The sequence below is a fragment of the Montipora capricornis genome, chromosome 8, assembly GCF_036669925.1.
Source record: "Montipora capricornis isolate CH-2021 chromosome 8, ASM3666992v2, whole genome shotgun sequence".
NCBI classification, from domain to species: Eukaryota; Metazoa; Cnidaria; class Anthozoa; order Scleractinia; family Acroporidae; genus Montipora; species Montipora capricornis.
This window is the reverse complement of record NC_090890.1, coordinates 8,056,469-8,068,968: the sequence shown is the minus strand read 5'-3', so window position 1 is coordinate 8,068,968 and position 12,500 is coordinate 8,056,469. Positions and strand designations below refer to the sequence as shown.

At 38.9% G+C, this 12,500-nt stretch overlaps 1 protein-coding gene and 1 long non-coding RNA gene across 5 annotated transcripts in view; one reads left to right on the top strand and one right to left on the bottom strand.

Moving 5' to 3' along the window:
* LOC138059534 (uncharacterized) overlaps window positions 1–3,856 on the bottom strand; it is a 6,637-nt gene extending 2,781 nt beyond the window's left edge. Inside the window, exon 1 of the long non-coding RNA XR_011134216.1 lies at window positions 3,071–3,856. This is a non-coding gene — a long non-coding RNA (uncharacterized lncRNA). The remainder of the gene's footprint in view (window positions 1–3,070) is intronic.
* The window catches only part of LOC138059533 (uncharacterized), an 18,560-nt gene extending 9,136 nt beyond the window's left edge, over window positions 1–9,424 (top strand). For 2 of the 4 annotated variants that reach the window (XM_068905180.1, XM_068905176.1), the window contains exons 8-14: window positions 645–707; window positions 1,834–1,893; window positions 2,221–2,274; window positions 2,391–2,456; window positions 4,415–4,444; window positions 4,639–4,708; window positions 5,965–9,424. In XM_068905180.1, the coding sequence (XP_068761281.1) occupies window positions 645–707; window positions 1,834–1,893; window positions 2,221–2,274; window positions 2,391–2,456; window positions 4,415–4,444; window positions 4,639–4,708; window positions 5,965–6,030 (409 nt within the window). In that variant the 3' untranslated portion in view covers window positions 6,031–9,424. The remainder of the gene's footprint in view (window positions 1–644; window positions 708–1,833; window positions 1,894–2,220; window positions 2,275–2,390; window positions 2,457–4,414; window positions 4,445–4,638; window positions 4,709–5,964) is intronic. The other 2 variants (XM_068905177.1, XM_068905178.1) reach the window with 2 other exon arrangements.
* Window positions 9,425–12,500: the final 3,076 nt, after the last annotated feature.

Below are 12,500 nucleotides of genomic sequence, written 5' to 3'. Positions count from 1 at the left end.
CTGGATAATCTGGCCGGGAGACCAGTAATTCCAGATTTTGGACCGTATCTCGCGGTCTCAAGATTACAGTCGCGAAATTAATTTTTGTCATTTCTAATGAGAATCGACTTTCACAACAATAAAATTTCTGCAAATACTTGGTATTGTTTGAGTTATTTTAACATTGATAATAACAAAATTCTAACATTAATAAACTCTGGTAAACTGTTCATTGCTATGGATGGATTTTACATGTAAGTCAAGTTGCAATAATGTGATTGGTCCAAAATAAACCAATCAAATTAAATGTTGCAATGCTAAAAATAATGACATCTTTTTTTAAAAAAATTGTGAAGATTCCCGATTTAAGTATCATATGTCAAATGGAGTCAATGAGTATTTTAGCGAAAAAGAGGTAATGTGACATCACTAGAAATGACGTCTTCTATCATCCCATCCCTATTCAATTCTCAATATTTGAAGACTTGAGGGGTTGACAGCCCTGTAATGGTATATTTCTTCAAAAATTTATTCTTGTTGTCAGGCTCCTGTCCTATTTTTGTGCCACGTAGGGCTGCTGCTAACTCTGTCACAATTTCATTAAAGCACTCTACGTAACTGAGTTTTTTTCTTTTTTTATTTTCTTGCCTACATGTATTTATCAGATATTCGTTGAATTATAGTGGAATTGGCAATTCATATGAAACCACAAACATCTTGTACCAGAGGTGAGTATAATCATAAATTATTAATGATAAAAAAATTGTAAACAATGATGATGATGGTGGTGGTGATGAATTCAAGGCCTCCCCAATCATCCTCCTTGTAGTGGGAAAACTGGACAATAATAAGGGAATAACATGACTTTTTGAGGGAATATTGTTTATTTGTGCCCGGCGCGAGGGCCGCAAATGACACTACAAGGGCGCAAATAAACAATATTCCCGAAAAAAGTCATGTCATTATCATTATTATCAATAAGCAAAGCCAAATGATATCAAGAATGCAAGTTTTAATAATACAAGCTAAGTGAATAACGAATTCAAAGTCACTTCAAATCACCATGTAAGTGTTGATTGAACAAGCTATTAAAGAATCAACTCAGTCCAGTGAACTTATTTAAAATTACCAAAAAAAAAATGCGTAAAATCGTCTATAAATAATAGACATATCACAAAGTTGAAGCAAGAACCAATCAGCTGTAGGGCTTAATGTTTTCTTACCATGGTCCACAAGGGCCACAGCTGCAAAAGAACAAAATACTGCAAATATAAAATTGCAGTTTTAATTTAAATATGCAGCAATTTTTTGTGCAAAGCCAACTCCCTTGTAGGCCACCATGTACTCTTGACAAATGACCTTCTCAAACCTTTGACACAGACGGAATTGAACTTGAAATAGCCTATCTTTTCTTTTTCACTTTTAGACTCCACAAACTGGAGCAATAATTTCTTTAGGGCCAGGCTCTTATATCTGCAACTTTGTGCAGTTTAAATCTTCCTTCAAAGCAAAGTTCCTTGTTTAACTCGTCTCAAAAAGCAAATAAACAAATGGCAAAACTGTGGGGAAAATCCATAGACCTAAGAACTTCAACTGAATAACTGTCAAATCTGCAATTCATAAAAAAAAAGGCCAAAACTGCAAATTCACTAATTTGCTTGTTTGACCTCTATCAGGTCATTTGCCATTATAATACCTAAAAGTTACCCCAGATGCCAAAAACCACCAAACACCAGAAAACTGCACATTTTTATGCAAAACCTGAAAAAATGATCACAACCTCTAAAATGGCCATTGATAAACCGCACAACGTCTAATCAATAATTATGAAATTCTTTCCATTATACTTTTCAGTGCTGATAGCTTTAGTGACCAAGCCAATGGCAAAATTGAAGATGGCAATGCCTATGCAAGGTATGAAGAAAAAGATGTATTACCAAAAGATTGTAGCTTGTCACTTGTTTTAATGTGAGGCTAATAAATTGTGAAGGGGAAACCGGTGCAAAACAGCTAAATCTGAATTTGTCTGTATTAGGTCTAGCAAAAGTCTTCCAGACATTTTCTAGCCCTTTCCAAGTCAAATAAAATGTCTCAAGTGGAAAAAGCCCATGTAGATGAGAAAAGCACCTTGCATGTGATGAACGTTTTCAAACTGAGAGTACATGATTTTTATTTTTTGGAAATGGTTTGTGTTTTCAGTTTTTGTGACTAAATAAGCTGAAATATCTCTTCTGTTGTTAGCTGTCCAGTTCGTGGAGGATCGATGAAAGTGACAGAGAATCCCCTTTACGCCAAGTAAGAGACTGATTTTTCCCTGCTGTTTTACCACTGTGCAATTTGCAATTTTTTCTTTTGCTTTTGTCCAATTGCCTAACTATTAACTTATCATGATTATGTTTCTGATTTTATAGAGTTTCACCTCAAAATGGCAAAGTTTTGAATGGCAAAGTTTTGAATGGCAAAGTAGAGTATGAAATGTAGGTATTAACATTTATTGATTAATTTTGTTAAAGGTATACAGCCAATTTAGATCACTAAAACTTGGTTGAAACACATACACGAATGTGACGCAGATGCAAATGTAAATGCAAGGAAATGTGTGGCTGAACTACAGCATTTTATCTTCTTGCAGTTGCATTCTCTCTTCTTTTTGTGTGTGCACTGTAACAATGCAGGTGCAAATGCAAGTGCAGTTTCACGAGGTTTTAAATTTTGAAATAAGACTCAAACTGTGCTTGCATTTTCATGCCTTTACTTGCATTTCCAATGCATGCATAAACCATGTTCAAATATGGTCTCCCACACAGCAGTTCTTTGTGTCGCCACACAATGAAGAACTGCTGCATAGCAGGTCAGCCTTCAAATACTACTGTCTTGAAAATATGGAAACTTACTCAGGCGATCAGACCCTTGCCCTCTATTTTGACGTCTGTCCAGCTTTCATTCACGCAGATCATAGAATGAAAGGAATCAAAATACAAACAAACAAAACACAAAACCGTGTATTACATAAGCTATGGCCGGATCAAAAATTGCAGCCAGTCCTCCGGACCTAAGCAAAATTCCCGAAGGTGGAAGTAAAAGGACTTACCGAATTCATAATTTGTAACTCCTTTTTCAAAGCATGTCGAAGTACATGCGAGGCTTTTATTATGGCTTTCATTGACGTGTGGTGGTGTGCATTTCCAGTCCGTCCCAAATTTGCCGACAATCGTTGACAGCCTCGATCGTTTGACCTCGGGACGGATCACATACGTCGCTATTTTCACATTCCCCACGATATAATTTGTTTGTCCCCCAAAATTTGCATAAACCATTGTTTTCAAATGCTCTTGCGACAATGCATAACAAACAAAGGTAAAGTTATCTGCGTGATCTGCGTGAGCAATCGTTTTGAAGCCTCATGCTAGCCCACATATAGAGCACAACCATCATTCTCCTCCCCAGAGCCCTCCGTTTCTTTTGGTCACGTGGTTAGAAAAACATCAAAGGGAATCATGCAAATATTTTCGATAGTCTGGGATTTCCCCGACACATGAAGAAAGGAAAGGCTTCGGTTTTTATAAGACCTTATAAGAGACTAGAGAAACTGCGCGCTTCACCTTGTTTTGTAAAATAGGTGAATGTAAAGTCGGTCGATGTTGGGCTCGATTCACTTATTTACCTGTACATTGAACTGGAAAAGATCAGCGATTGCGAAACGTTTAGAAATATTAATTTTGCATTACCTGGACCTACTAGAGATAACAAATTAAGGAGGCTCAAACCAGTTTTAACACTTTTAACAAAATAAATGTGCTATGTGGAAGGATTGAATCTACCAAACTTTTTCACTTAATGGTAATGTTTTGATGCCATATGAAATTTAACAAGATGCACTCACTAATGTGACGTAACGGATTACCATGGCAACAAAAAGTGCCATCTAAAAACAGCCTATATTTTGTCTTTAAATGCATATATCTCAAAAACGAACTCGGTGATCCCCATTTTTCATTGTTGGAGACTGATCAACACGCTAGGATAAAACGTTCTGCAAAGTTAGTTAAAAAACACTCTCTGGGGCAGATTCATGGCCACCATCACAATTGAAAAATGTTAAGGTGGCTCTAATTCACTCCAGAGAATTATGTCTTACCCTGCCATTCACTTTTCAGCAGTAAAAAATGGGGGTCACCGAGTTCATTTTTGAGATATAAGCGCTTAAACACAAAATATAGGACGTTTTTAGATGGTTCTTTTGTTGCCATAGTAATTCATTACGTCACATTAATATGTCCAGCTTGTTAGCAATTATTGGTGTTTCATATGATACCATAGCATTTCCATTAAGTGAAACAGTGTTGTAGAGTTAATCTTTCTAATAACGCATTCCTGCAAATTGTTGAAACCGGTTTTAGCCACCTTAAATTGCTTTGTTTTCAATTACTTTCAGGGTTAAACCCCCACCTGAAGGGTGTGAAAGGTACGGTTGCTTGTTTCTTTCGTTTGATCGTTTCAACAACGTAAATCTCAAGGTGCGCGTTCTTTTTTCTGTTGGTTATTCATTCCTAGGGAATGCCATATACCTGTATCTGAAACCACACTTGTATCCTTTGGGGAAATAAAGGGGTCATGCATCTGCAGTACTGGTATTTTAAATCTAGATTTTTGTTTTAGTCCTTCAGATTCACCACTCCTCAAGACGAAGGCCATTTATAACCCCAACTACGAGAAAACCTTACCTTTTGTAAGTACAAAGGTATTTTTCCTTAGAGTCTGTTAAATGAATAAAGTGAGGCATATATCTATGGTGTCGCGAGCACGAGTCTATTGTATTCACACAACGAGCTTTTGTTTTGAAACAATAGGGAAACCATTACACTTTACAATAGACCCTTCTCCAAAATGGCGGCAACCGATTTGACTGAGTTAAAATTGAACTGAATGAAACACTGATACTAGAAATAGAAAGAACACCTTTACTTTAGTAACCCTGCAAAGTTTCAGCGTATTAGGTGTTAGGGTTAGTAACCCTGCAAAGTTTCGGCATACCAAGTGTAATATCAGCTGAGAAAATGTATGTTGAAATTTGACAAATTTACCGACGTTTGTCTGGGGGTATACGCCATACCCCCAATCATACAAACGTCTATAAATTTTTCATTTTTCACCTTACATTTTCTCAGCTGATATTACACTTGGTATGCCGAAACTTTGCAAGGTTACTAACGTAAAAGTGCTCTTTCTATTTCTGGAATTAATTTTTAATTTTAACTTATTTGAATTTTCGGCCCCCATTTTGGAGAAGGGTCTATCATTCAAAATAGCAGCGCCCGGGAAATTTCAAAACCAAAACAAGCGTTTGGGAAATTTGTTTATTTCTGTTACAAACCCTTCCATTCGCCCTTGTCACACGGCGGCCATATTGTCCAGGGAGACCAAAAGAGCTTTGTTTTACCACGTCAAGCCTCGCAGTGGAAACCATGGGGCTGAGGCTTGGCGTGGTAAAACAAAGCATTTTTGGTCTCCCGGGACAATATGATCGCCGTGTGACAAGGGCGAATTTGAAAAAGTTCGAGCAATTTTAACGATAAGCATTATGTTCAGTGTTTTAATTTAGTGGAGGTTTCGTTTCAGCATCTGAATTGGAGATCAGAATTCTGTTGGGAGCGTTCGATCGATTAATCAATCAATCAATCACTCATCAGTCAATTAATCAATAAACAATTCAGCTCGCTAATATTTTATTTCTGAAAGGCACTTTCATTTACATTGCTGCGGATGGGAAGCTCAGAGAGAATCTTAGATTGGTCTCGGGAATCATAATCGCAGAATTAAAGTCGGCAATCAGGAATCTCATTGCCTCTACCCACCTTCCTCATCTACAAAAGGGATTTTATCAGATTGCGCAATGCGTGAACGAAGGGGGACTGGGTCTAACCCTTTGAATGGTAAAAGTCGTAAATAATAGCTACCTTTTTCCCCTTTTTTTTTTCCTTGTAGAACCACGAATATGCTGTTCTTAAGGTTGATGGTGGTGAGCCACAAGGCAAGAAGTGTCATGTGTGAAGCTACAAATTTCTTAAAAAATTGGAACTGAATATTTAATCGGCCACCTTCACAAAGTCCTGGGACCTTGTCACGTGTCCCTTCCGCGGGAATAAAGGGTTGCGTGTCAAACGTCTTTCAGGTCGGCGAAGGAAGTCGCGCACTCGGGGTAAAAAACAAGTGGGTTTTGGCACTTTTTGAGAAAATGGTTTTTTATTTGTTTTAAAAGGCCATTCAGGTTTGAATCGTCCTCGGTTTTAAGTAGAAAACTACCGTGATGGTGACTCGTTAGAGTCTTATTGACACAGATTGGAGTGACTTGAAGGTACTTTAAAAGGAACATTAAGATTTACGACGGCGACATCGACGAAAACGTCACCTCGAAAAAAAACTTTGCACTGTAGTGTAGTCTTTGACAATTATTCCATCTCGTTCACGTCGTTAAATGTAGGAGAAGAACCTTAAAAATAAATTGCCGGGATTCGATTGGTTCAGCTGAGTGGAATAAAGAACGAAATGTTCACATTTATTTACTCACGTTGTCGTCAAAACCTCAAATTCGGTGATTTTTAATATCGTTTTCATGCGAAAGTACGTGCTAAAATATGAGCTTAAATGCGTGCCGCACGTGCAGCACGATTTTTTTCTCCTCTTTTAACCAATGATGTTGTTTTGTGGCGTTGTCGTTTCCATGGCCGTCGTCGTTTCTTAAAGGGGCTAGGTCACGCTATTTTAGGTAATTTTGTTTAATTTTGTTAATTATGAGCTCTAAACGTCAAATGGGCAGAGCAAGAGTCTTTCGTTTGCAAAATCACGGCAACATAACAACTGAGAATGATTTTCCAGCTTTGTAAATGACATTTTGATATAGACTTATATCAATTTGAAAAAAAGGTGGGCCGACGTTTTTCAAATTTATCCAAATTCAATCCATTTCAATCCTCTCCAGCTTTGTCCATTCATGTCCCTTCTTGGCTTCCCTGTGTTTTGTTAGAGTTCTTCTATAGTTTTGAACAGTTATTTTGATATTTTAGTTAATTCTATGACCATTCGATCAGTGCTGAAATTGCCTAAAATTGCGTGACTTAGCCCCTTTAAAGTCCCAATGATGACCATTGTGACGTCATGGGCACACGCTCATGGTTCGCCAAAACAAACTTGTGTCCTGAAATGCACATAATTCTTGACTTGCACCTGACGTCATTGGTGGCCATGTTGGTGTACTGAACAACAGCGAAAGAGTCTTTTGGGAATTTGGCGCTATTATTATGGAAAACGCGAGCAACATTTTGCTTTTGTATTGTACATCAACATGGCCGTCTAATCACGTGAGTGCAAACCAAGAATTGGCCATTTCCGAGTTCATGTCTGCCTCCTCTTCAAAGCGAGTCTAAGTGCAAAGTTGTTGTGATGGTAATTAGTTTTACTTTACATTTGTTCGTAAGAAAAACTTCTCACTCGAGTGCTGGTTTTCACTTGCGACGGAGTCGTGGTCGTAGTCGGAGTCGTAAGAGCGCTTTTGACCTAGTGAAAATCAAAGACCGGAGTCATAAGCGGAGTCATAAGCTCAACGGAATCGGAGTGAGAAGAATCCGAACGTTCCCATTTTCTTCCGATTCCGCTTATGACTCCGTCGCTTATGATCCAGTGAAAATAAGATTGTCGAAGTCGGAAGCAAAAGAGGAAGAACCAACCAATCACAATGCTTGGAATCGAGCATTGTGATTGGTTTATTCTTCCGCTTCTAGTTCCGACTCCTACAATGAAGTTTTCACTGCATGGATCATTAGCGACGGTGTCGTAAGCGGAATCGGTATTCTGCTTCCGACTCCGACAGTTTGATTTTCACTAGATCGTCTCGCTTTGCGCTTCTTATTACGACTGAACAGGAGGCAGACATGAACTCGGAAATAGCCTATTAGATTCGCTTCCGATTTTGATTGCCAACAGGAATTGTCCATTTAAGCCTAAGCATTTTCGAAAGTGTAAGGGTCGTATCAAAATAGTCGTGCATCAAATTATGTGCATTTCTGGCTATATCTGTTTAAGCAAGTAAAACGGAAAAATATCTAACTTCCGGCTGCCTTTTGTCATTTAAACTGAACCGATAAACTATTTCCCACTAGAGTAAGAAGTGTGCAAAGTATGATACAAGTTGTCTTTTAAAAGCATTACAAAGCGTGCTGAAGAGTTAGAAGGAGTGAGTGTTTTGCTACGTTGGTTGTAGTATGTGCGGGCTTTGTTCCGAGTGCCTTAATTAAGCGTGTGATTTGGGTACGAGTTTTACTATAATCTTTATTGGTGGTGAGGCAATCCCTATTGTAAATGTCGACACCTTGTTTTAGAGGTAGAAACCGTTTTCTGTTTCTGTTTCTGTTTCCCGTTTTCTGACATTGACCTTCAACACCTATGGGTTCTAAAACACAACATCTCATTTTTTAATTTTCGATTTTGGGCCTGGAATAGGACGAGAAAAAAATACAGCACCGTAGAATGCATTGACATTTTGACAAAAAGTTAAAGATTTAAGAACATATAGGCGCGTTCGATTCAGGATTCAGCAAAAATTTTGGGAACTTTTGGTTGGAAATTGAATGGGACAGTCCGTTTCGGTTCCGTCCGACAGAAATATCATAGATCATTCTTGAATGCTGTAAACTTCATATCGATTTCCACTGGAACGAATTGTTTACGCTCACAAGATCACGTGAATTTCTTTGATTGGCACGAAACTTATCGTAACGCGCAGTAGCCAGGGTCGGGCTAATGTAGCCGGAAAGTACTGTTCCACAGAGCACATATAATTTCCAATATTTTATACTGAAACTCTTCTTGAATGCCGGAGAGCGTCCCATGTGAACCTACGCTTAGGGCTGCGAAACGACTTCGAACTCAAGCTCTCTCTCTACCCCTGGGTTCGAGCTTTGTTCCCAGGACGCTTCCCTTAAGGTGGTATTGTCGACGCTAAAAGGGACGAGAGGGATGGCGACAACCTAACAAAACTTGATGTAGAATTGAAAAAGGAGAAATAACAAAACTTTACATCAGCAGGATTGACAAGATTTTAAAAAAATGGCAGAGAGTTGAGAGTTCGTCCAACGTGTGAACGAGAAGCCGTATTTCATAAACTTTTGACAGTTTCTTTTCACAGTAAGAAAAACAGAAAATATTTTTTAATCAAGGTTAGCATCCAAAAAGGGGGGGGGGGGAGGGGGTGGAAGGTTGAGCATTATTTTGACAATACCCCGGTTGTGGATATACAGGAAGATAATTTTAGTATTTAAAACAGTCTGTACTAATTTATTGTGAAAAGATGAAAGAAGTGCATTTGTAAATATATAATATGGGATCAGTTATTTTATGCTAGTTTGTAACTAAGCACACAAGCTGTTAAGTTCATTAAAGGTAAACGGGATTTGGCTTTTCATTCATTTTTGGAAATGAGCATGCGGCGACTTCCATGTCATCTTTTCATGCTGTAAGCCTTTCCCCAACCCTATTCCCAGGACATTTCCCGTCGCCTCAGCCCAAGGAAAGAGAAAGGTACTGGGAACGAGCGCAAGACTGATACTTCGCGCATGCGCAAAACTTCCAGAAGAGAGTAAAGTACCAATCTCGACTCCAGAGTCGCTTTTTTGGTCAGCGTCAAGAACACGGATTCTGGCCACAGCCAAAAATACGCGCAGTCGCGGTAACGGTTTAAATGTTGTAGCTATTGACGACCGTTGTTGTATCAAATTTCTGAGAATGCGCAGAAGAGCCGTAAGTCCGGTATTCGCGGACTTCCTGCTTTGGCTGTGGCCAGCGCTCGTGTTCTTGGCGCTGACCTCTGGAAATGAAAAGAAGACTTTAGGGACGAGAATGAGTGAAGTAGATCTTGGCTCGGAATTAGTGTCACCATTGTCATCGGTGGGTTTTGCGTCGAGTGCAGGATTTGTACAAATAAGCACTTCGTTTTTGAGTGTTATACCTGAGATCAATCAAATTCTGCTCCCAAGCAGATTAATCCAGTAACAGCTGAAAAATCCTCGGGACATTATACAAATAATGTTTTGAAATAACTTCTTTTAACATTGAAACCACTGAAAATTAACGTTGCAGCCTCGTTCCTGTGCAGCACTTTACTCCATCCCCTCCTTGGCTTTTCTCGTTAAAAAACCACTGAAAGTCGTGAGCAAGTCGCCAAAAAACGATGAGATCGACTGATAAATCAGACAATTTTTCGCATTTTTACTAGTAACAAAATGCTTCAGTTTTCTTCCGGAATTTGGTTCTAATTTTTGCCAAAACTGCACGCTGTTCTTCCGATAGATGTGTTATTGCCACAAGCCGTTTATTGCTAACGGAATTCCGCTAGAGCCAGGAAACGAAAGACAATTTATCATACTTCTTAACTTTAGTCAAAGGGTGTTAGTTAATTAATGTTTAAAAACGAGCAGCAGTTTAATTACTCTTTCACTGCTGACTTTTCTACCGTCGGTATACACCATAACTGCCGCAGTTTTTCGCAACATAAGACACCAGAGAAACTACTCTCAAAAAATGAACTATATCTTTCGCTCTATTGACGCTAAATATTACGATAATATTTACAGGACATATACAATAAAAAATTTCCCATCGTTTGAGCTATCTTTCTTTATTGAGGTGAAAGCACGGCCTAAATACAATGTGATTTATCTAAATACATGTAAAGGAATACAGTAAACACGCATTACACGAGTTCATGTACGCCAATGACACGCAATTCTTTTAGGCAAAAAGGACCTTTTCAAGCAAGGAAACATGTATAATGTCTTGAATCACTCGGTTTCACCTATTAAATAAGTAGTGCCAAGAATGGGGCCTCAAGACTGTTTCTCAACTTTAAGTTTCTCAACCTTAAAAAGAATAAAAATTAACCCAAAGAGCGAACTCAGAAGAACAGCCGACCAAACAAATTTCCACAAAATAGGAATTTGCGCTCTAATTAAGTATAACAGTCTTAATGACACAGCGGGCCGTTTCCGTTCTTTCTCAAAATTAGGCAATCTATATTCTATTTTTCCGGTCCCCCATGACCTTGAAACTTCTCTCTCAACAGTTCAGTTAGTACAATGTTTAGATGAAGAGCCAACACATGGTTATCATACTCCTTAACTTTAGTCAAAGGGGCGTTTTAGTTAAGTAATGTTTAAAAAACGAGAACGTGTTTTTAAACCCGATAAAACATGTGCTGCGAGTTTTTTGAACGACTTCAAAAACACTCCACAAAAAGCGTGTCCCACGGGACTCCGAACAAAGGTTCAAGTCATGAGGGGAAGATAGTACATGGTAATTTTAAGAACATGTTTTTTTCCTTCAGTCCTTTCTTTGTTGCAATCGACGGTTGAAGAAGTTTGGTTAAAAATGCTGCGTGAGAGAAAGTTCAGAGAATTGAAAACTGCATGCCGATGAACTTGAGAAAAAGCCTTGTTGGAAAAATCCTTTCCAAAATCAACACGATATGTCACAAATTGGTCTTTTAATATTTTTGCAGTGTCTTTATATCTGATAAAACACTGCATACTAAGGAGGAGGTTTATCGATATAAAGTCACCGCACGTGACTCCTTCATATAATCTATATCTTTCATTCGTTCACCTCTTACGGGATATAACTCGAACTCGCAAGTGACCATCTCCCAATTGGTTTGATAGCTCAGTAGTTAGAGCAGTGCAGAGCAGCGCAGCCGGGGTTGGCGCCCTCTGCAAGCCTGGATTTTTCCAGGCTTTCTTCGCAACTGTTAGGTTGCTGTTTAACTGCGATGAACTTCAACTCTCGTGTATTTCAATTTTCGCAGTTCAAATGAAAGAACATTTCACATATTCTCTTTAATTCAAGACGCCTTCTGTGAGCCAATGCGCGTGTTAACGAGACAAAATGCGGCGTCATCAAAGGTTCCACTCTAAGAGTTTAGGTCGCATAAAAGCGACCTTGATTTTTTACAGGGGGTATCTTTTTTTAGCAGTGTAAAATTAGGATACTATGCAAGACAGCCGCTCCTTCTCTCTGTTAGGCTGTAAAAGGGAACCTAAGGCACTCGTTTAGTCCAAGACCTGGGTTCGCGCTTGCGACCCTCAGACCAAAGCCAAGAGATGCATTTACCAAACACGATATTTCAAGTGAAAAGATGCACGATAGTCAAAATTTATTTACCCACGAGGAGCTTAGGAGTCCTAACTCGTTGAAGCGCTCTCGTGCAACATAATATACCACAGAGGACACACCTCAACACCGGGAACTCCATGCCCTACTCTTTGCGAATAGTGTTTGGGTTCCTTTACGTCCCACATGGTTAAGAACATTGAGAGGTTGTAACAAGGGGCATACGGTTTATCGTCCTTCTTCGAGAAGACTAGAGAGTCTAACCCTTTGCTAATGTCATTTCAAAGGCAGCACTTTATCCTCAGTTATTTAAAGATCCTGAGTATTGTTACGGTCAGAGTCAAACTCACGGCCTCCCGTATGGC